Below are 23,982 nucleotides of genomic sequence, written 5' to 3'. Positions count from 1 at the left end.
CAGAACTTGCATTGAGGGCAAGTTAACAAATTTAACTCAGGACTGTAGAAATGTTCCAATCAGTGTTAACTAGATCTAGCAATCCTTCTCCCTGTCACCCTAGATCTTCGAGTGCTATCCCTTTCCATTTTCTGAGAGGCTTGGGTAATTTGTAGCTAATTAAGACCATCAAAAAGTAGTGTTTCCTATTTGGTTAATCTTTACATGTCATTGGCTTAATTTTAGACAACATGCTTACAAATATACCAAGCTAGTGTTAATATATGATAAAGTGTTTGTCAAAGAAAAATAGCAGGTTCAAATATCCAGTGTATATGGTCAGAAGGAGAAGGGCAGCATGGTTGTGGGCAGTCTGGGAAAAACTTCCTGGGTTTCTGTTACACAGTACGGTTAACTCAGCACCTACTGCATCCCAGACATTATACTCAGTGGTTACATTTAATCCTTACAGAGTATCACAAGGAAGATACTAATTTTGTATAGGTAGTTGTGGGGGGTTTTTTGTTTGTTTGTTTTTTGTTTTGTTTTGTTTTGTTTTGTTTTTTTGGCTGCTCCTGTGTCACATGAAGTTGCCAGACCAGGGATCGAACCTGCGCCACAGCAGTGACTGGGGCTGCTGCAGTGACAACACCAGATACTTAACCCTCTATGCCACAAGGGAACTCCCTGTAGTTGTTATTTTTTGCAGCTGAATAACTTTCCAAAGGTCAACTGAGCTTTCAAATAACTTTCCCATTGGCAGAGCTGGGATTTAAATCCAAGCAGCCTGGCCCCAGGGCCCAACCACTAGTTTTATTTATTGTTTGTTTATTTATTGCCGAGATGCATCCATGCAGCTAGAGGCATAAGTGCACTTTAACAGCAGGGAAAGATGGCCTGACCAATACAGAACTCTAGAAAACTTGCCCCAAGCCATACAAAAGTAAATGCATGCTTTATACCTATCCCTTGAATCCCTGCTTTATTCAGTATAAATTTGTGTAACAGCCAGTTTCTGCTGGGTCAGAAAGTCTCGTGTGTAAATGCCACCTTGAAGTGAACAGTCCAGCTCCCAGCAGAGCTGACCAGTCAGCAGGAGCAGCACTGTACTCCATGTCATTGACTGGATGGAGAAATGGGCAGCTCTCTGTAGTTCCTCCTGGGCCATAATATACTTACCAGATATCAATTACCATGGGCACGGGTGCCCTTAACACTTATTAAAAATGTGTTTTCCTGGAGCTCATGTGAAACGTAAAAATGAGAAGTTAAGATTTCAGAACTTACTCAAGAAAACTACCAAACTGACCTTTTAAAAATGAACCAGACTTTGCTCGAAGAATAGTTATCAATTTCTTTTTGACATTTGTTCCTTTACAGATATGACCCTTAAATTATTCATACTTACCAGCTCCAAAATGGAATAATAATAACTCTTCAGGCCTGTATACCTCTTGCAGTTTGCATGGATTTTTAGTAAGAAAGGCAGTAAGATGGGCTTTTGGAGTTACCAGAGTCTCATAAAAATAACATTCTTATATCTTTTGTACAGCAAAGCCACAGAAGATATTCTTTTATGAACATTGATTAATCTCCCACGAGACATAAATAAGCAGTGGATGCTTATTATATAGATATAATATCGAAATTACTATGAAAGAATTTATAGAGGGAGTTCTCTGGTGACCTAATGGTTAAGGATTCGGCATTGTCACTGCTGTGGCTCAGTTTTGATCTTAGGCCCAGGAACTCCCATACTCTGTGGTGTGGCCAAAAATAAAAGGGGGAGTTACAAGAAAATAAAAGAATTTTGTAGAAATCTCATGACTCCTCACAGTTAATTAGAGGGGAACCTGGCTCCAACAGAGGAATCCTTTCACAGTCCTATTTCCCACCACGCAATTGCATGACATTTATCTAATACTCGGAGTATAAAACTGGTCTTCCAAAATCAGTTTTATTGTTATCTCTTCAGACATTATGCTTCATCGAACAACCATGGTACCCATAGTGCTTGACATGGCACCTGAGACATTGTAAACACACTTAAAATGTTTGATGAGTGGAATGAGGGCATCGTCTGTCCCTGGGACACAGGAGGAGGATTTGTCCGCTCTTTGGATCTTCCTTATATCTTTAAGATTTATTTAAAATGCAAGAGAGAACTTCACCCCAGAAAGTAACACCAGTGATGAAAATAGTGATAGAAGCCAGCATTAATGAAGCAACTGCCGTGTGTCCAGCACTGTGTCAGGTTTTCCTGAACGTTCCCTCACAATGACTTCTCCCAACACTTAACTGGCATAGGACTATGTTGTATTCCCACTGTATAGACAAGGTTAAGGTCACAGCCTGGGCCCCAGCCCCACTGAGTGTGGAGCAGAACACTGACCGAGGCCTGATTGGACTGTCCCCACCCTTGAGCCCCACTCTGCAATGGGACCCCAGAATTCCCATTTAGATTAGGTACAGCTGAAATGTCCAATGCAGTTTTATTTTTTCTTTAATTAGGTAGTTCTCTTTCTTGAGCATTTCTGAATAAAATCGTACTGTCCTTAGACTCATAGAGCCCCCATCTCAGCTCTCAGCTTGCGAAGTGATTCCTTAGTATTTTCAGGCAGACCTGAAATTCCAGACCACTGCAATAAAACGAATATCACAATAAAATGAGGCATGAATTTTTTGGTTTCTCAGTGGATATAAAAAGTATATTTACACTACACTGTAGTTCATTAAGTGTCTAATAGCATTATGTCTAAATAAAGGTACATACCTCAATTTAAATGTACTTTATTGCTGGAGTTGCCCTCGTGGTTTAGTGGTAACAAACCTGACTAGTATTCATGAGGATGCAGGTGTGATCCCTGGCCTCACTCAGTGGGTTAAGGATCTGGCATTGCCATAAGCTATGGTGTGGTTCGCAGACCTGGCTCAGATCTGGCATTGCTGTGGCTGTGGCCAGCAGCTGCAGCTCCGATTTGACCCCTAGCCTGAGAACCCCCATATGCTGTGGATGTGGCCTGAAAAAGACAAAAAAACCTACTTTATTGCTAAAAAAATCCATCATCTGAGCTTTCAGCAGATCATAGTAATAATATCAATGATCACTGATGACAAATCACCATAAAAAATATAATAATAATGCAAAAGCTTGAAATAATTTTGAGAATTACCAAAATGTGACACAAAGTGAGCAAGTACTATTGGGAAAATAGCACCAATAAAAAAGTCCTTCCCTTTCCCCTGTGAGGCAACTAGTTGCTTTTGGTCTCTGATTAACCTTGAGGCAAGGAGATATTTTCTTACGTAGCTATGAGAGACGGTGTCTTCTCTGCATAGAAGTGATTGGAGCGGGGCAATCAGTGTTCTCACCTTAAAGAAATGCCTCGTTTTCACGTGAACTGGAAGTGAACCCTCCAGTATAGAGAAGTAAACGTACTGATGTGTGTCTGAGGCTCTCTCCTTTTTCCAAAACCATCCTCCCCACCTATTCCCAGGAGGGATCCCAGCTTCCCTTGCTGGAACTGTGATGCATTTTCCCCTGACTTCAGTGTTGCCACCTTGCCTGAAATCAGGCCCTGGAGACCCCATGGGCTCTGTGGGATTCAAAGCTCAATAGTCCAGCTAGGGATCTTCTTCATGTACAAGAGAAGACATTCAGAGTGATAAGCAACACATTTATAAGTGCACATATGTTTTGTGAGGTTTTCCCTAGCTTTACTGAAATGTAATTGACATATATTATGTAAGTTTAAGGTGTACAACGTTATGATTTGACATATATTTGAATCACATTATAAGTAGAGACTAGCTAGAAAGAATGAAATTGCAGTAAGTCCTAAGTAACTAACCAAATCCTTCAACATGTTGGTTTAAATGGCATTTTCCAAGTAAAATATAGCCACCAGATTTTACAGAAGGAGTGATGTGCTTATTTCCCAAATGAAATCTGAACTATAATCATGGCATGTCATTTGCCTTCCCAAAAAAACCAATATAGCTTTCTAATAGAAGAAAGTACCTCTTCATCCTTTTCATTCCATTGTTAGTCATTTATCTTTCTCTCATTTGAAGGCATATATTTGCTAAGAGCCAATCTCAGCAGTTCATTTTTTTGGGTTTTTCATTTTGCCCTACTGTGAGATAAGTTGGTGGAAGAGTTTGCAAGCACCTGGTATTCAGCAGAATCTTATCTAAAATGTCATCTTTATTGATCCTAAGGCTGACTGTTCTCAGTGGTGATCCCTCACCGTTGAATTGTTTAAGCAATAGTGTATTAGCATGCACATAAAAATACAGTCAGTCAGTTCTGAAGATCTATAAGAGAGAAAATGCATTAACTTGTAAAAAAAAAATTCTAGATGGCAGCGTCAGAAAATCGAAAATCAAGTGCAGTGTCTTGATTTAGAGATTTTAAATCTGATAAACTGTGCTGCATCATTTATTTTCATGCTTGAAGACTGAGCTTGTGCATATAGGTTTTCTATTAGCTACAGTTAAATGCATTAAATATAGATAATTAAGCATTTATATTAATTGACTTTCAAAAGGTGAGCTAGAGGAATTATTTGTCTGCACTGATCTAGCCAAGGGAAGGGCAGCTAATATTGCTGTGTTTGGTCTGGCTTCTTTGGTTTTTCTTCTGTTATTGCTGTTAACCACTTTCAAAGTGGATGAAGCTGAAAGTTTGTAAATAGATTATTATCTGAAAGGCAATTTTATTTCACTAGAAATGGTTTTATTATGTGAAGAAGAGTAAAAATGTAATTTGGACCCCTGTCCAGATGCTTTTAGTCTGGTAACAGAGAATGGTTTTATTTGTTAATTTGTCCATTTAGAGTTTCTGAGCCAGTCTTTAAATAGAGCGATTTAACATTTGGGGGAAAAACAAACTCTGTGCTATCCTAGAATATAATTGAAAATTACCCCATACTCATGCACAATAATTACCTTTCAAAACATTTCCCATTGCTTGACATCATAGTGGTAATTGCTTAACAATATTATAATTTCATTACATAGAGATTACAATGGCAAAATGATGTAAGTTGCAGGCTTTGAAAATTAAGTTATAATGAAAACAAAACCTTTTACTCAGGTTTAAAGCACTTATTTCGATATAAAATTATACATAATATCATCCAATTTTTGTATGAATGTCATTGTTGATAGAGTTTTAAAATTCAACCATTTAAAGCTTTAGTGCTAAAAACCACAAAATCTGCCTCAGTCTCCTGGTAATAATGCATGAAGTTCCAGTTCTTAGTGATGCATATTGGAACAAATGCATTTGTATAGCAGTTATTGCTTCAGTTTGCATGCATTATGTAGCCAAACCTCTGCTAATGAATTGGATCCACCTTGATCCCTTTGCAATTGGGTGATAAAGACCCATGGTCCATTACAACAGCTATTCTCATCTTGAAAGATTCCTGACTAGTTGTAAAATGTATTGAGTTTTCAAATTTAATAGCACCAGCTTAAAATTTTATCTTTTCGGAAAATATAGGCACAGAATGCACTAAACAATTACATAGCATATAACTCTTATGTTCCAGAGGTCAGAATTACCCCCAATGTCTTAATGTAGTAAAAACAAGACATTGGATGGCAGGTCTCTGAGACAGTTTGATTCATAATCACTTACCTCAGTGGAATGTAGTTTTAACATCACACCTTATGGGGAGAATTAATGTTGCCTTCTTGAAAAAGTACATGATGTTTGATATAAGCACTTTTTATTTAAAGATGAATTCATCATAATGTATAAAATTAGTAGGGGGCTTTGTGTTTCATTCATACCTTTTTTGGCAGTAAAAAAATCAAAAAGATATACTTTGGGTCAGAGAATGAGGTATAAATGACCATAGCCCTCTCATGTCTAACTTAGATATCTTACATTTTCCATAATGATTGTAAAATTTGCTGAGTATTACTGTGTGTGTGTGTGTGCTGAGCATATTCTTATTTAGTTCTCATAGGTACTATAACAGATACTTTACTATCCTTACTTTACATATGAGGAAACTGAGGCTTAGAGTAGTGAGTTTTCCCAGGATCCCACAACTGTGAAGTAGCAGAAATGGGATTTGGATCCAGATCTGTCTGACTTTGTTGTCTAAATGTCATGCTGCCTGTCTCCCTGAAGGCTTTTCTTGATACTTTAGGCTTTGTCAGTACTCTTTTTCTGAGTTACTGAAAAAGCTATAGCCTATAGTTCATTATTTATTGTATAATTGTTATTATCATCAATAGTAATAGTAATGATCATTTACTGAAAACTACTAGTGCTCTGTGCTATGCATATTATCCAGTATCCAACTTAGTGCACAAAACCCTGTGAAATAAGCATGGCTTTTCCCATTTTATGAAGGAGCCAATGAAGGAAGATTCAATGAGGTAAAATAACCTGTAGCCAGCCTAAGGGCAATGGGTGGTAAATAGCAGGACTCCCATCCTTCCCCAGGTTTGTTGGATTCAGAGCCCAGGGATGCTCTTAAGCCACTCCCATTTTAACTCCTCATTAATCTTTAGTAACTGCTTTTGTTTCATGTGCGTGAGTCACATGCACAAGAAGACTGCCTCATCCACAACCAGACTGCTCAGTCACATAGCAGGTGCAACTGATTCTGTTCTGTTCTCTGAAGTAGCCCCAGTATGAAAGGGACGATGGATTGAATAGCTGAAAGTAAAGGACATGCACACTGTCATTTAATGAGCAGGAGTCACCTAAAGGGGATCATCTTCAATGTGAAACAGCCACCTGAAAATCATTCCCACCCTCTCCTACTTAGAGGAAGAGGGTGGAGGCAGGGCCCTGGGGACCACTCTTAAGGTAACAATAGAAAATAAAGGAAAGGCAGCCTTTCTCTGAGTTCCTGTTCTTAATTAGAACCTGTGCAGGGTGCTCAGATCAGCTACCACTATCAGCGTGGCCATTAGCCAAGTCCTGTCATAGTTCACAGATGTAAGCCACTGCAGCCAAGAGTCACAAAAACTCATCAGAGACACCACAGGGGTCATTGGATCTGGTCCCCTGTCCTCCACAGAGTTTATCTGCAAAATTTCACACAAATGATTGCCCCAGTGCCCGGTTCACCCTCCTTAGAGTCCAGGTTCCATTTCCTGGTGAGTGTTAATGTCTAGAAAATTCTTCCTGTATTAAGCCAAAATTTGGCTCCTTGTAACTTTGACCCATTGATCCTATTGCTTTCTCTTGGAACCCCACAGAATCTTCTTAATTTCTCACTCATTTGCCACCCTTTATATAATTGAAGCCAGAAGGTCTCCTGTCACTTTTATCAAGTTTTCCCTTTTCTGGAATTAATAATAACCTCAATTTCTCTAGGATTATTGAACTAGTTTCTTCTGCCCCTCCCACATGGACTCTCATCTTTGTCAGTGGTTTTTGAAGTATGGGAAATCAAAGTTCTTTTGTTTCCAAACCTGTTATTTTTAAATGTCAGACACCTTTACAAGTTTTTACTTTCCATACTTAAAATCCCCCCACTATATTAACTCCCAGTGGAATGTGTTACATCACAGGGCACGTATAAGGTTCTCAGGAAACAGTAAAACCATTTTTTTATCCCATGCTTTTTGTTGAAAACCAACCAAACCTTGCTAATGACTTAGGCTGTAGGCATCCTCTTCATCCAAATCATCTAAATAGCTGTCACAAGAAAAAAAAAAATGAAGCCATGTTACTATTCCTAGCAAATTTGACAGATCTTGCTATAACTAATAAAATTACAGATCTTCTGACGTTGTGTTTTCCATATGTGTTCTATGCTTTGTGTATCTTACATTATTATTTTAAATTCATGTTTATCTGGTAACCTTTTTAAGATGTATAAATGGGGATTGAGCTCTGTATTATATTATTTACTTTGCACCGTTTGTTCATTGTGCCGCTCTGGCCCATGAAGATGTCTAGAGCGGTAATAATCAAATTTTGAATCCTGTTCAAGTTTCTTTAACCCTAATTAACATAATTCTTTAGTCCTTTGGCCCTTTTCCTTAATCCTTTCTCCTCCCTGCCATTTCTCCACATTCATTTTGTCCTTTTTATGGAATCTGGCCCTACGACCACCGTTTCCTCGCTGTCTTATGCGGCAAGTACACTCTTCACATCCACAGCACTCCTCCATTCCAGCATCAACATCCTGCCACAGTAGGAAAACCTCCCAGCAGAGATGGCCATTCCTGCTTCCGTGCCTTCCTTTTGTTGCACTTTAAGAATTCCAGGCCAGGCCAGCGGCTAACATGTCTGTGGTTCCCCTTCCCACAGGTGAAGAAGACCTGAGTGTGGAAGAGGACGAGGAAGTGCTGACTCTGCTGTATGACCCATGTCTGAACTGTTACTTTGACCCCCAGACTGGGAAATATTACGAGTTGGTATAAAGCTTCCTTCCTTCCAGGGCAGAGAATGGCCACCCCAACGGAGCAGGATAGTGGTTCTGACTGCATGTGTTAGACAGGCCCATGGAACCAAAGTAATTAAGAGAAATGGAGTTAGTTTGTACATAATGTTCAATGTTAAGACTACCTACATTCTTTTAGTAGATGCCTGTGATTTTTTTGGAACTGTGAAGGAAATAATACAGAGACAAGAATTTAGGACTTTGAATTGGTTCTCATTTGTGGGTTCCCATCCTACATAGAATTTCGTATGATTTTGTGTAAACAAATTAAGAGTTATTAATTCAAAATTTTTGCAGTGTTAATCAGTAAATGATGGCTTGATATTCAGAAAATGTATTCTTGTTTAGCAAATACCTGGGAACCTTTTATTACCTATTTGTATTAAAAATAAAATATGATGGTTAGAAGAATACCTTTTAAACTGCTTCTTTTTATTTACCCATTTCAGAATATGCCTAAATGATAGTTACCTCTCCTTAGACTCTTAGAAAAGGAATTACTGTGAACTTGTCAGGCTTTATGATCACACTTTCTTGGCACTAGCCTCACTATTTCCATTTCATTATAATCATCTAGAGTTTGCCAGAGATCACAATGTTGTTAATAACTTAAGCTGCTTAGCTCTGTGCTTTTATTTTTAAATTTTTTTACCAATTACCTCTGAAGTCTAATAATATGATCCAAATCTAGCTCCATGGATCCACATTTAACAAGAAGTCACGCATTTGCATACCTCACACACCTCATCACTTCTTTAACTTGGACCTGGAGGAATGGTGGAAGCTTCCTTTGGTCTTTAAGGTGATGTCACTCTAACTCGGTGCATCACAAGGAAAAAATTGTGTGCTTCCCGAATTCGAGTAGACCAGCCTTGAATTGTGTGCCAGCTATATAAATGTTGAGCTCAAGAAAGTACTTATTATATTATCTGGCATATTTTGTTAATTAATAAAGGTTTTTAAATAAAAAAGACTACCAGTGGAAATGAAAAATTATTGGCTTACAGTTGAATTTGATGGCAATACTGTAATCTCATTTAATGTTACTTGATAGAGGAAATAAGAGATCTTTTTTTCAGGAGTATATTTGGGCTCCTGTTCAAAGGATTATACATTATTTAGAACCATGTTGGTATCCAATAAGTTTTTAATCCTATTGCAAAAGTATACCTTTGTAAGGAATTTTTCTCCAAGATGTTCATACTTTAAAAATTCAAATAATAATAATAATAATAACTGCAACTTCAGAAAGCATGCAGAATGATAACACAGTTGGTTATGACCTTAAAGATTGGAGTAGAAGTCGGAAAGCCTTGATGCTGCTTCAGTGATTCTCAAGATCATCCATATAAATAAGAGGAGTCAATTAGAATTCTGTACTAGTTAAGATGTGTCATTAACAATATCAAAAACATTGTGAACCAAAAATATTTAAGGGTACAGGAGTGCCTCATGAACCCCAGAACAGAATTCTGCAAATCCTCCAAGTGGATTCAAGCTAGGACCTACAGAACTCTGCTGGGGTTCTTGAACTTCAAGCAGCAGACACCATGGATCCCAGATTTCAAAAGGGCATTGAACAATCGGACCCCAGAAGACGCAGGAATCAGGCAGATCCCAGGATCCTATAGCAGGAGCTAACAATTTCTCTTGACACTGGTCACCAAAATGGCAGTGCCACCTTTTTCTGCCTTGAGTTTCTGCTCAAGGAACAAGAGGGAGATAGGTGGGCGTGACTTGTCAGTTATCCTCAGGACTGCATGGAATGGGAGCAAGAGAGTCCCTGAGGAAAAGAGCACTGTTAACAAAATGAAGAGGGATGCCAAGCAGGCAAAAACAACAGATGTCTGGCCTGGCCATCTAAAAGCATTGTCTCTGCTGCTCACCTCTGATCCATTTTGCCCATCTCTACACTCTTCTTTTTCCCCAATTTTGTTAGCTATTCAGTCCACTCACCTGGACACTAAGCCAGCTACAGCCTGTATAACCAACTACACAGAAGTATTAGCTCTTAATTTCAATTCAGATATCTCATACTTGGGATTCCAACTTTCCCACTTTAGCCTAATGGCCATCAGAACCTTCTTGTCTAAATGGGAGGGAAAGGCAGTTAAGGAGTTTCTCATGAATCAAGCAGACACTCCAAAAGTTATCTATCACATAGTCTTATCTGCTTTTTACACTTTGTTTAAAATGAGTAGCTTCAATTTCTTTTAAGGAGATGTCTGTAGAAGAGTTGGAAAATAGAAATAGGTGTGCTTCCCACTTCCAATTTTAAATCAAAATGGTATCACCAGTTTGCTTGGAAGTTCGTTGACTGGGCTATATGGCTTCACTGGTTATCAGATTTTGCTGCACAGGAGAATCTGGGAAGATTTATAAAAAGACTGATACCCAGGTTCCACCCTCAGAGCATCTGATTTGCTTGGTCTCAGGTGCAACCTGGGCACTGGAAAATTTTTAAAACCTCACCTTGCAATTCCAATGTGCTGTCGTGCTTGAGAACCGCTGTTATAGATAAGATCCAACGTGATGAGAGGGCAGATTTGCCTAATGGGACATGTATCACTAAGGAAGAGTTTATATTATTAGTTTCCTTTTTTTGTATTTTTGTCATAGGAAAATTTATTACTGTCATGTTTTCACCATCAAAACTCATGAACTCGATCTTCCCTTCTTGATTTTGTATAAGACCAAAAGAGAGATTGGATATTTGACAGCCTTAAAGAGGACTCTGCTGGCAGCATGACCTTTGCAGCTAAATCCAGCAACCAAAACATCATCATTTTCCTCAATAAAGTTCAAACAACCAACATTGGGTACAAAGGCTGTGGGGGGTTTTTTGCTCTTCTTGAACCCCATTACACTTCCTGATTGCAGAAGTTGGCTGCTTGGCTTGAACTCCTACTTTTTTGAGCACAATCTCCTTGGCATGAGAACCACTTCCAAAATGGTTGGCCTTCAGAGCTGTGCCCAAAGGGGCTTTCTTATGCTGTTTGTCCTGCCATTTCTGGACACAATGGTGGCTACAGAGCTTCCTAACAGTGCAAGACCAAGGCACTTGCCCATCCTGCTAGTTCCGTGGGCCTGAGCAAAAGAGAACAAGCCTCCATTCTACTTCTCTCATCAAATGTGTACTGAACATTATATCTGAAACTGACTATTGTAAATGGATCCTGAAAAAAAGTTTGATTCAGTACGGAAATGTATCAAGATAATTTAGTCTCAATTTAGGGACTGATTCATTTTCTTGTTTCATATGATTCAGGATGCAACTTTAAGTGACTTTTAAGTCTTAAAGCTCTAAATTATTATTTAATTACAGAGCCCAGGAATTATATAAAAATAACTGTCAGCTCATTTGTGGCATTAGATCAATGATATAACTTCCCTGACAATTATAATTTCTCTAATTAATCTAATTTTATTTTCAATTAAAGGAAAAATACTGACATGTGCAAAATACATAGACACTTTTGCATAATAATTTGCCTTATTGTAGTTCTCCATATCTTTAGATTAGCTTCATTTGAATCAGTCATTTCAACCACATCTTGATTTTTTTTGAAGTACAAACTGTTTAATAACCAAGAATAGTGTAATCACAGATTGTACAACCTGAAGAACAATTAATTAAAAGAACTAATTTTAAAGTTGCCCTTTGGCTTTAATTAAAGATCAAGCTGCTGAAATTTTCTGGAGTGTTTTTTTTTTTTTTTAACTGTTTAATGACAGCAAATACTGTGCTGAACTGGGTTTATTCTAGATTGCCTCCTGTGACTCTCAGTCATTAGTCAAAATGGCCAGAATAATGAGGATTAAGAATCACCTATTTATATATGGTTGTACTATAGGTTTTCTATTTCACACCTCATTCATTTTGCATTCCAAAAAAGTTGATCATAAAGACCTCTTATCAAGCAAATTGTATTTTATGTTTTTCTTCCATTGTAATAGTTGAGATAGAATCATTTAATTAGGCCTAGAAAGGATAGTAAAGATTAGTTGTTAAGAACCCGACATTGTGTTCTTGAGAATGAGTATTCAACCCCTTGCCTTGCTCAGTGGGTTAAGTATCTGGTGTTGCCCCAAGCTGAGGTGTAGGTCACACATGTGGCTCAGATCCAGTGTTTCTGTGGCTGTGGCATAAGCCTGCAGCTGCAGCTCCAATTTGACTCCTAGCCCAGGAACTTCCGTATGCCACAGGTGGTACAGCCATAAAAAAGATTAAAAAAAAAAAGATTATTTCTTTAAATGTATATATATGACTCAGTCACTTTGCTATACAGCAGAAATTGGAGCAACATTGTAAATCAACTATAAATTTTTTTTTTCTTTTTAGGGACACACACATGGCATATGGAAGTTCCCAGGCTAGGGGTCAAATTGGAGCTACAGCTGCCGGACTATGCTGCAGCCACAGCAACATGGGATCTGAGTCGTGTCTGTGACCTACACAACAGCTCATGGACAGCAATGCCAGATCCTCCACCCACTGAGCGAGGCCAGGGATCAAACCCACATCCTCACAGATATTAGTTAGATTCATTTCTGCTGCACCACAACAGAAACTCCTAAAAAATTTTTTTAAGGATTATTTCTTTAAACTCTGATTCTGCAATTGAGAAACTGAAATTCAGATTGAGAAGGTAATTATCCAAAGGCAGTTTGCAGAGAGAAGAATGGAATCCATGACTCATTTCCAGTGAAGTTCTTTTTCCACCATGAGGGAGTTAAGATGAAGATTCAAATGAGTTGTGGAACTCACAGACACTGTACAGTGACCACTAGAGGACGCTAGCGCCTGCTGGGAGTTTGATTTCTCTGTTCTCAGTGGTTGTGCAGTTTCTTCCTTCCATATTCAGCCTTTTTACACTTCAAGGATCAGCATTTCTCAAAATGTATTTCAAGAAACAAATTCCATTTAGTGTTAATAAATGTATCTGGAGTGGGAAAGAAGCCCATGGTCAAACAATGTCGGAAAATACTGTAGAAGCATAAACAGTCATTTGTCTTAACTGGAGAAGTTCTCTATGGCTAATGAGCTAATGAACGTAGAGAATGTCGAAGAAGGAATGGCACGTGCTCTAATTTCTCTGTCTTTGGAACCCTTTTCCAGTCAAGCATCTTACAGGGCTGATCCACCACAGAACCTCCTTTGAGAAATGCTGCAATAGATTACTTGCTCAGTGCCAGGGAGCCCAGACTCCACCAGAATTCCCAGAAATGTGAAATGTGTCTCCCTGGGTTGGTTGGTTGTGTGTGTGTGTGTGTGTGCTTCTAATTTTGTAGTGGTGGTTGGGGGCGGGGGAGGGGGCAGGATTTGCTTTTTGTTTCTATTTAACAGATCCCTGACCACACTGTAAGATTACTCTTCAGGTTCACTTTTTATCCAAAACAAGGTAAGCTAAAAAGCCTGGTCACCTAAAATGAAGAAATTTTCTTTCTCATATTTTAAATTATACGAACTTATAACTGTAGGTAACACAGTTAACTTATGACAAAGGATAAATCTAAGTTAAAGTTCATTCATCATGAATGTTGGGGCTTTACATCTTAATGAATATTTGGTTCTGGTTTGGGTGGTTTAAATATAATTTAGCATCACATTAAGTCAAAATAATTTGACTTATAAGAATTAAATAACCAATAAGCATGGGCCACAGATAACACTAATTTTACTGCTGACATATTCTTCTGTAGTTAATCACCTATAATCCTGTGAAGCATTGCAGAAGTGAAGTGCAGGAAATGGTATCGATTGGTTTTTATCAGCCTAACTTATCATTGTCAATGTTTATGCTGAACCTGGCAAGATTTAAAGCCTATAAACTTGCTCCTAATAGTAATAAGTGTTCCTGATATTTTAACCTGTGGATCAGGAGAAATTGCTTCTAATTTGCTGTAAGAATACTTACAAAGTCATGGGGAAAAAAGAGGATTGCCATTGGGACCTTAATAATTGAGATAAGCACAATGAGGCGTATATGGCTGAAGAAGTCCAGGAGGGGAAATTACTTTTTGTTTATTTCTGATAATATATCATTCTGAAATAAAATTTCTATTAATGATAGCATTTCAGTAATCTCTAAATAAATCATGAGATGAGATTAAAACCATCCCCTGATGTTACTTTACAGCTTCCTAAACTCAAGATTATCTTAATTGAAGAAAATCCATCAAAAATTTTTAAATGATTTTTATTTTTTATGTTATAGCTGGTTTATAGTGTTCTGTCAATTTTCTACTGTATAGCAAGGTGATCCAGTCACATGTACATGTATATCCTTTGTTTTTCCTTCTACATGCAAAAGTGATTCATACATTTCAAACCCTGAAGACTTAGAAACCTTTTAGCCAATTCCATTGAAGAATGCTTTCTTTTTTCTTTAAAATCTTATGGCTGATCAAAGTATCAATAGTATCCTATTGTGGGCTAATTCTAGTAAGCAGGATATCTTTTTACCCCTAATTCTTGTCTTTATTTGAATTTTGATATCTGAATATTTCTAAAATTCTTCTAGGTATCTAGATCTGCACAATATACTGCCATTATCAAAAGAAATTTGATTTAAGGGGGAAAAAATGGTGGTGGCATTTGTTAGCTAAACATAAGAATCTATAGATGCTTCAAAGTCCAGATAAACAGAAAAAAAATTAATTCCAGAGATTCCTATTATAAGTTTCTCTGGTTAGCAAATACATTTCCCTGGCAATGTCTGTAGCCTTAATTTAAGGATATCACTGTTTAGGCACAGTGGGTTAAGAATCCAGAGTTGTCACTGTGGTGGCTTGGGCTCTTGGGCTGGTGTGGATTCAGTCCCCGGCCCAGGAACTTCCGCATGGTGCAGGCATGGCCAAAAAAGAAAAAAGGTTGGGGGGCGGGGGGGGCGTATCACTTTTTACATTTCCTGTAATTTTTGAGATCTCTTTCCATGTTTCACCAGTTGTTGCTTTCAGTCTAATCTGAAAACTCAACCTTGCCTGCACATTGCATTATTTGGGTACTGCTCCCTGGGTCAGCCACCCCACCCCCTACCCTGGGGATTCCTACCTCCTCTGACCTGGGCTGTGACCTGTTTAAAAGCATCCAAGGCTGAGACCCTCTGGCCTAACCTGTTCCCATTTCTTCTTTTTACCTCTCCTCTTTACTTCCAGCTGTGTCGGAATGAGGAAGGTAAAAATTTCCAAGGGCATATGGTGTCAGTGGCTTTTGACATCTTCAATGAACAAACTAACCATCACTTGATGGATTTCATCTATGGGCAATCCAGTAATGTTCTAAAAACTTGCTTTGGCCCATGTGGTTGATGACCACTAGAATGGAAGATATGACTTTTTTGTTTTGTTTTCTTCATTCTGTCTTGTATACATTCCAAGCTAAACTATTCACTTGCTTCCTGGGTGTCAGATTACATTTTATGTTGATGAGTGTATCTGGGTTCCAGCTTCCAAATCAACCAATGGAGGGAGGCTTATTGAGTGGCTGTGAAAAAGTGATTGGAGCCTCTGTCTTAAGATGATGAAATTAACATGCATACATGTGTCTGAGTGTGTGTTTTGTAACTAGAGTCCATCAGTGCACAAAGTCATTCATGCCTTAGTATCATTAAGTTACATACTGTTAAGAAGTCTTGGAATCTTCCGATTTATAGTAGCTTTTAGTGAGTTGGATGTATTTTTCTTCCTCATTAAAAAAAACATTTTTCCCCCAATCTGAGCAAAGGTGTAGAGCAGTGGCTTTCAATGTCTCTGTATATATGGTGTACTTCTAAATATGAAACTGCCGGAGAGGCACTGGGGATTAAAAACCTGCTTGAATCATTGCTTTAACATCCATAAACCTTCTGTAAAGTCTGTTGTGTGCACTTCTTTGAATGGGAGGTGATTTGGCTTGTGAAGAATTTAAGGCAGTTGCTATTTGGTGAGGTGACATGGTGCAGAAAAGACTGAGAAGGGAAAGTAAGGATGGAAGTGGATAAACTGGTAAGGCTTCTTACCAAGTCAACAGGGACTTGGAGGACCATAGGTCCCAGCCCAAGGATCTTAGCAGAGCGCAAATGGAGTGACACCCATTTGTAGAGTGGGATTGTAAGTTAGTTTTTTTCTAAAATCTTAAAGGATTTTACACCAGCAATCTGGAAAATTTGGAGACATCTAAGATGCAGATAAATGAACTATGCACTTAGCACATAATCAGCACTTAGTATATATTCATTGTGTGATTATTACTTATGACTGAGTGGGCCAAGGGCTTTCGAATTTGGACCTCTGGTGATGTATGATGGCTATGGCGTTATTCCTAAAAGTATGAACGGTACATATATACAATATGTAAGTTAGAATTCCATATTTTGCTATAAGGTTCAGCTTTAAAAAAAAATGTTTTGTCAGTACTCTGAAAGAACAACACATCAGATCCTTGCAATAGGCCATTAAAAAAAAAAAAACTAACAATTACCTAAGTAATGGGGGAAATTTAGCCAACATTCATTACAGATTTATTATCTGGGGCCATGTAGTTGCAAAATGAACACTCCAGAAATTCTTCAGAGCTGTATTTATTCAGTATTTGTAACAACTCAGATCTGACCCAAATAATTGACTCCACTATGAATTTTCAGTCTTACTCCTGAGTAAAGACCAATCAAGAGCTCCTTTTCGAAACAGAGATTTCAGAAATGATCAGTTCCAAGCCAAGCAGCTCATGTATGTTAAAGGTTTTAACTTTTATACTTCATAGTGTGATGTAGCCTTATTCAAAGCTGTTTTTCTAGGTCAACTCATTTTATCTGTTGATATACATTTTATCTGAGGGTATATGAAGAGTATTGAAATAATTAAACCGTATTTGTTTTAAAAGAATCTGTAATCCAGATTTTACGTAATTTCATTCTGACTTTCTTCCCCTTAAGCTACAATAATGAGGTTTTCTAATAATTGGATAAGATTATCTGAAGATGTTATAGAAATAACCATTTTCAGCTTTGCCTTCGTTTGCTATTTAGAGGGTCAGCCATCCTCTACAAATGTATCATCCTCAAAATTTTAACTAGAATTTCTTTACAAATTATAGATAATACAGAACAGTTCACCAAAGAAATGCCAACATCTTTAAAACCCATGGTTTTCCACCCCTTTGGGCGGTGTTTGCTGCCTTTGACAACTGAGAAAAGCGGGGAAATTCACAATCCTTTCAGTAGCTGTTTTCACCACAGCTTTCATGCCATGGTGGGTGTTATAATCCCGTTGGGGTGAGAAGCAGTTTTTCTCCTGACTCTCTTTACTCTCCAACTAATTCCAGCACCATCAGGCTTTATTTCCATTTCCAATACCAAGCTGTAAAAAAATTGTGCACATCAGCCTCTAAAACAGTACAATAAACTTCTTGTAGTGCTTTCTGACATTATAATTTCATCCACCTGATGGGATAAAAGGCATTTACAGCATCTCTTTTTTTTTTTTTGGTCTTTTGTCTTTTTAGGGTCACACCATTGGAGATACAGCTGCCAGCCACAGCCACAGCCACAGCTACAGCAATGCCAGGTCTGAGCCATGTCTACAACCTACACCACAGCTCATGGCAATGCCGGATCCTTAACCCACTGAGCAAGTCCAGGAATCGAACCCACAACCTCATGGTTCCTAGTCAGATTTGTTTCCACTGTGCCATGATGGGAACTCTAATTTTCAGCATCTCTTGATTAATCCTAGGCCACCTGAGGTTCTGGCATCACTCTGCCACATGGGCACATCCCACCTACAGCTTTATCCTAACAACTGCTGTTTCAGATTTTTACGCAAACCCAGTGGTTTTTAAAATGCATTCATGGGAGTTTCCATCATGGCTCAGTGGTTAACGAACCCGACTAGGAACCATGAGGTTGCAGATTCGATTCCTGGCCTTGCTCGGTGGGTTAAGGATCTGACATTGCCGTGAGCTGTGGTGTAGGTTGCAGATGAGGCTCGGATCTGGCATTGCTGTGGCTCTGGTGTAGGCCAGCAGCTACAGCTCTGATTCGACCCCTCACCTGGGAACCTCCATATGCTGCAGGTGCAGTCCTCAAAAGACAAAAGATAAAAAATAAAATAAAATAAAATAAAATAAATAAAATAAAATAAAATGCATTCCTATAGTATTCCTATAGCACTTCTACTGATCTGAATTTGACAAATACCTTAGGTTATGGAGTGAAGGGAAAACTGTCCTTTTTTTCATTTAACTGGGACAGGCTTTGGATGTTGACTGCTCAGTGCTACCAGGAGTTCTGCCGTTCCCAGTGGATGAAAGTGACTCCCTTGGAGTTGTCCTTGTCCCCTTTGCTGTCTCACTGCAACCCTTTATTGAGTTCTCACTGCATTCCCAAGCATCACACTGAACTGTATGTATACATTTTCTTGTTTATTCCTCATAACATCTCTCTGAAGTAGGCATTAGCCACTTAACAAATTAGGAAACTGAGGCACAGATAGGTTCAGGAACTCTCCTAGGTGATAACACAGGGACCTATTGGGACTGGCTCGCATCAAATCTCATGACTTATCTGGAGGCAGCACTGCTGACTAGCAGTGGTCCTTGTGATAGCCAGAATCTATATTGCCTTTTAAGGAAGGAAAGTTTTCATTACAGCACCTCGCCTCCTGCTTAGATGTTAGCTCTCTATGGTTGCAGTTTGGAAAATATTTTTCCTGTTTCTCCATTGCACCTTATACCAAATTTTTTGAGTCTAATTTTTTTAAATTTTAAATCTGTGAGAAAGTTACTACATATATCTAAATACATTTTGAGGCTATTGATATTATTAATCTTAGGAACATTCCTCCCTATTATCTACACCTTTTATAAAAGGGAATCACTAGCCATGGGGTACAGGTCTCCTTTCAAAAATCTATTTCTCCTCCGCAAGGCATCCTTCTTACTCTTTCCATTCCCCTGGTGTTTCTATAGTAACCTGGCATCCTCAGCTACCACCTTTTTGTTGGCACTAAAAGATCATTTATAATCAGTTGTCCGCTTGTTCTGAAATGTGCCTTTCAATTCATAATACAACAGATAGTGTGTAAGTTTAACAAGACCCGAAGCATTTCTTATCTTGAGTTAAACTCACATGTTCAGAGGAGCGAAAATATCAAGAAATGAGGTGCTGTAGGATTTAGCTTTCAGTTTCCCAAGGAATAAAAAAGAACTCGCCTGGTTTCCAGGATCTTAGGAGTCAACCTGGACACACTCATGCCTGTTACCCACTCCTACTGCTTCCACCATGAAGGCCGTCACTGACCAGAGATACAGGCATGTCCAAGAAAGGAAAGTTTCAGAAACATCTCTTCTAAGGTCAGTGTTTGGGAGTCTTTTCCCCCTCAAAAGCCTCTAGCTCACTCATCTCCAGAACAGGATATGACAAGGATTTTTTGACACATCATAATAATCAAATGAATTCTATGTTCAGAGCCTGTCATAGAAGGGGCAGAAGAGCCATTCGAGCCTTTGACCAACCCTAACCCTAACCCTAACCCTAACTTGTTATCTGCGAGTAGGATTATGCACCCACTTGCAGGGACATGCCACAGCCTCCAGCAGAGAAACTGGTCATCCTCCATCTTCTTTTTTTTTTTGTCTTTTATTTTTGTCTTTTTAGGCCTGCACCTGCTGCACATGGAGGCTCCCAGGATAGGGGTCCAATCAGATCTGTGGTCGCTGACCTACACCACAGGCACAGCACCGTGGGATTCAAGCCGCATCTGCAACCTACACCACAGCTCACGGTAACACCGGATCACCAACCCGCTGAGCAAGGCCAGGATCGAACCCGTGTCCTCATGGATGCTAGTCAGATGCATTAACCACTGAGCCACGACAGGTACTCTCATCCTCCAACTTCAAAATGAACTCATACTACTGATCCACCTCAATTGCAGTGTATGATGAATTACTTCTTTAAAAATAAATTATTTTTTGAATACCTCAGTTGCCTTGCATTTGTCCTTTGAAAGGATTGAAAGATTGTCAAATATAAGTATTCAGATTCACTAGACCAGCTCCATTCATAATTTTTCTCCAGCCATAGTCTCCCCTGTCTCAAGGAATGGCTAATCCATACCTCTGGTTGCTAAGGCCAAAAAAGTAGGAAGGAACCTTGATTCTCTCCTCTCACAGTCCACTTCCAGAAGGTCAGGAAATCCTACAGACTTGACCCTTAATATATCCAGAATCTGACTACTTCTCACCAGGCTCACCATTGTCACCCTAGACCAATGCCACTATCCGCTCTCATTGTCTCACTGCAGTAGCCTACTCACCACTCTGCCTGCTTCACCCATCACCCCAGCAACCACCACCAACCTATTTTCAACATGGCAGCCATAATCTTAAAAATATAGTATATCAGGTCATGCATCTGCTCAAAACCTTCCAAGGGATTCAGCTTCCAATAATGGTTGGAACTAACTTGTTATAGACCAAGCCTCTCATTAGGAACAATTGAAAAGGCTTTAGAAAAAAAAAAAAAAAAAAAAACTTAGTCAATTTGGGCTGCTATAACAGAACACTATAGACTGAGTGGCTTGAACAAGTATTTCTCATAGTTCTAGAAGCCAAGATTTCAACATGAGGATATTGGTAGTTTCAGAGTCTGCCAAAGGCCCTCTTCCTGGTTTGCAAACAAACCACTTCTCTGTATATCTTCAAATGTCAGAGACAGAGAGAGCTCTGGTCTCTTCACCCCCTTATAAGGGTACCAATCCCATCCCAGACACCCCACCCCCGTGACCTCATCCAAACTCAATTCCCTTCCAAGGGCCCCACCTCCAACATCATCACACTAGAAATTAAAGCTTCACTATATGGATTTTGAAGGGACACAAACATTCAACCCATAGCAGTAAATGAATAAAATCTTTTGACAGCATCAGAGATTTAACCATGACAAGAGGACAGAGCAATGGGAAAAACAGGTGACCCCAACATTCAGTACTACTTTTTCCTGTGCTGTGTCACAGGCCATGTCTGACTCTCAGAACATAAGCAGAGGTTTCTGAAATCTTCTGGAGAGACAAAAGTTCAGAGCCTCCCAAGGAGGAACAATTCTGTTCATCGCCAACAGCTTACAGGAGATTCCTAAAGAACAATGCCCTAGGTCTAGAGGTTGAACTGGTTATTTCATTCAGGCCTCACAGTCTAAAAATCTACCTTCCAATTTCTGATTACATGAAGGTGATCTACCTTAACTGCCTGCCACAAGCCAATATAAATGCTCTTTGTAGGAAGATAACACCACATAGAGCCTCAAATTAGCCTTTACAAATCTTCCAAAATTTAATCCAAAAAGAATAGGCATACAAAGAGACAAGCCAAAATGACCAACAACCAAGAGAGAAAATGGGTAAAGGAAGATCTGCATGAAAGAAGAGCATATATTGGAATGACCTGACTCAGACCTGGACTCTCAAATACCTGTGAATAATACGTGCACAACATTAGATGACAGATAAAGAATTTAATTAGAAAAAATTTTAAACGATAAAGGAAAAAAATTAAATTAGAAAGCAAAAGAGTTCCTGTCATGGCTCCACGGAAACAAATCTGACTAGTATCCACGAGGATGCAGGTTCGATCCCTGGCCTCGCTCAGTGGGTTAAGGATCCGGCATTGCCGTGAGCTGTGGTGAAGGTCACAGATGTGACTCGGATCCAGCGTTGCTGTGGCTGTGGTGTAGGCTGGCAGCTGTAGCTCTAATTTGACCCCTAGACTGGGAAATTCCATATGCTGTATCTACGGCCCTAAAAAACAAAAAGAAAAACTTCACGAGATTGCTACAATAGCAATTACAGGCTGTTCTTCCTCATGAACATGGATGCAGAATTCCTCAACAAAATATTAGGAAAACCAATTCAGCGACATATAAACAGTAGTAAACCAACATCATAATGAAGTTAGGTTTATTTCAGGAATGAAGTTTCAGTTTAACATTAAAAAAGCAATCAATTTGATTCACTGTATTAATAGAGAAAAAAGGATAAAATCATATAACATTTAGATACAAAAAAGGCATTTGATAAAATTCAACATTCGTTCATGATAAAAAAATCTCTTAGAAACTAGGAATAAAACTTTCTTAATCTGATAGATGGTATCAGAGCTCTAGCATGCAATTTCCACCATCAGAGCCTAAAATTGATGGAATGCTGCCATTCATTCACTTTTTTTTTAAATTATTGATTTAGGAGTTCCTGTCATGGAGCAGCTGAAACGAATCCAACTAGGAACCATGAGGTTGCAGGTTTGATCCCTGGCCTCACTCACTGGGTTAAGGATCCAGCATTGCTGTGAGCTGTAATATAGGTCGCAGACGCGGCTCGGATCTGGTGTTGCTGTGGCTGTGGCATAGGCCAGCAGCTACAGTTCTGTTCAGATCCCTGGCCTGGTATCCATATGCCACGGGTGTGGCCCTAAAAAGCAAAAAATTTAAAAAAATAAAAATTGTTGATTTAGATCTTTGCCTTTCTTTAATTTCTTGCAAGGTCGTGTCCAATTTCCTTGTTAACCCAAATAATATCTGAGAGAACATTTCCTTTCACATGTCTGTGAAGAAGTTTTTATAATCTGTCTAGAAGATCAAATAACACAGAGACCAAAATTCTTTGGTCCTTGGTATAAATTCCATGGAACAACCAATTTTCAAGAATCCTTTCTTCTAGCCAGCTGTTTCTGTGTCATGAGAACTTGAACCTCTTTTGACTACCTCCTCAAAGGGACAGTCAAAGTGTTTTCCCTGTCAAAACCTCCAAGACACGTACCTGGTACTCTTTAGATGTTTCATAAGCATGCTACTTTGAACTTAGCCTACTTACCGGAATAATCAGTGACTCTTACAATTTATTCTCGTTTCTTACTTTCTGACTCCACAGCTACATGCTCATCAAATGGCAACAATTCGTTGTGGCCCCTAATGCTGTTCACAAATAGCCCAGCTCTCTCTGCAGGCTGCATGCTGCCGCCTGCCCTCTGCTGCTCACGAGAAGTGAAGATACCTTCATGACTTGCTTTAGCCAATAAAATGTGAGCAGATGGGTAGGTGATAAGAGCTGGCATACTTGGCCACTGACTTCTTCCCTCTTTCTGGCAACTGCAACGCGCAAGGTGCTGGCTTCTCCAGCAGCCTGGAATGAGAAGAATAAAAGTTACGTGGGAAACAAACCAAGAACATGGCTTTCCTGTTGAGCCCAGTAGGTTCCAGTCAAGAGCAGAGTGTCTTGAAAAGAACTGTGAATATAACTACGGGCACATGAAGATGATTAGAATCAGATAGATAAGAAGCCAGTGAGGTTTTTGAGAGAGTTGTATAGCCAGAGAATTCATCGGTCTGGACTGAAAACATTTATGATGTCTGAAGATTTAAAACCACCCTTGGACCTCCATTCTTCCTCAGGCAAGAAGCAGGCTGAGAAAGCTCTTTGGCTCCCAAGGAGGCATGTTCTCCAATATTGACTTCATATGTTGCCACAGAAATTAAAGTTTGGAGTTCCCATCGTGGCGCAGTGGTTAACGAATCCGACTAGGAACCATGAGGTTGCGGGTTCGGTC

The 23,982-nt window shown here is 39.1% G+C and overlaps 1 protein-coding gene across 9 annotated transcripts in view; it reads left to right on the top strand.

The window, feature by feature from the left end:
- The window catches only part of CFAP20DC (CFAP20 domain containing), a 269,749-nt gene extending 260,936 nt beyond the window's left edge, over positions 1-8,813 (top strand). For all 9 annotated transcript variants that reach the window (XM_047778337.1, XM_047778319.1, XM_047778358.1 and 6 more), the window contains one exon: positions 8,270-8,813. In XM_047778337.1, coding sequence (XP_047634293.1) covers positions 8,270-8,382 — 113 coding nt within the window. In that variant the 3' untranslated portion in view covers positions 8,383-8,813. The remainder of the gene's footprint in view (positions 1-8,269) is intronic.
- The last annotated feature ends 15,169 nt before the right edge of the window (positions 8,814-23,982 follow it).

Source organism: Phacochoerus africanus, chromosome 1 (assembly GCF_016906955.1).
Source record: "Phacochoerus africanus isolate WHEZ1 chromosome 1, ROS_Pafr_v1, whole genome shotgun sequence".
In the NCBI taxonomy this organism is placed as follows: Eukaryota; Metazoa; Chordata; class Mammalia; order Artiodactyla; family Suidae; genus Phacochoerus; species Phacochoerus africanus.
This window is presented reverse-complemented; position numbering and strand designations above follow the sequence as displayed.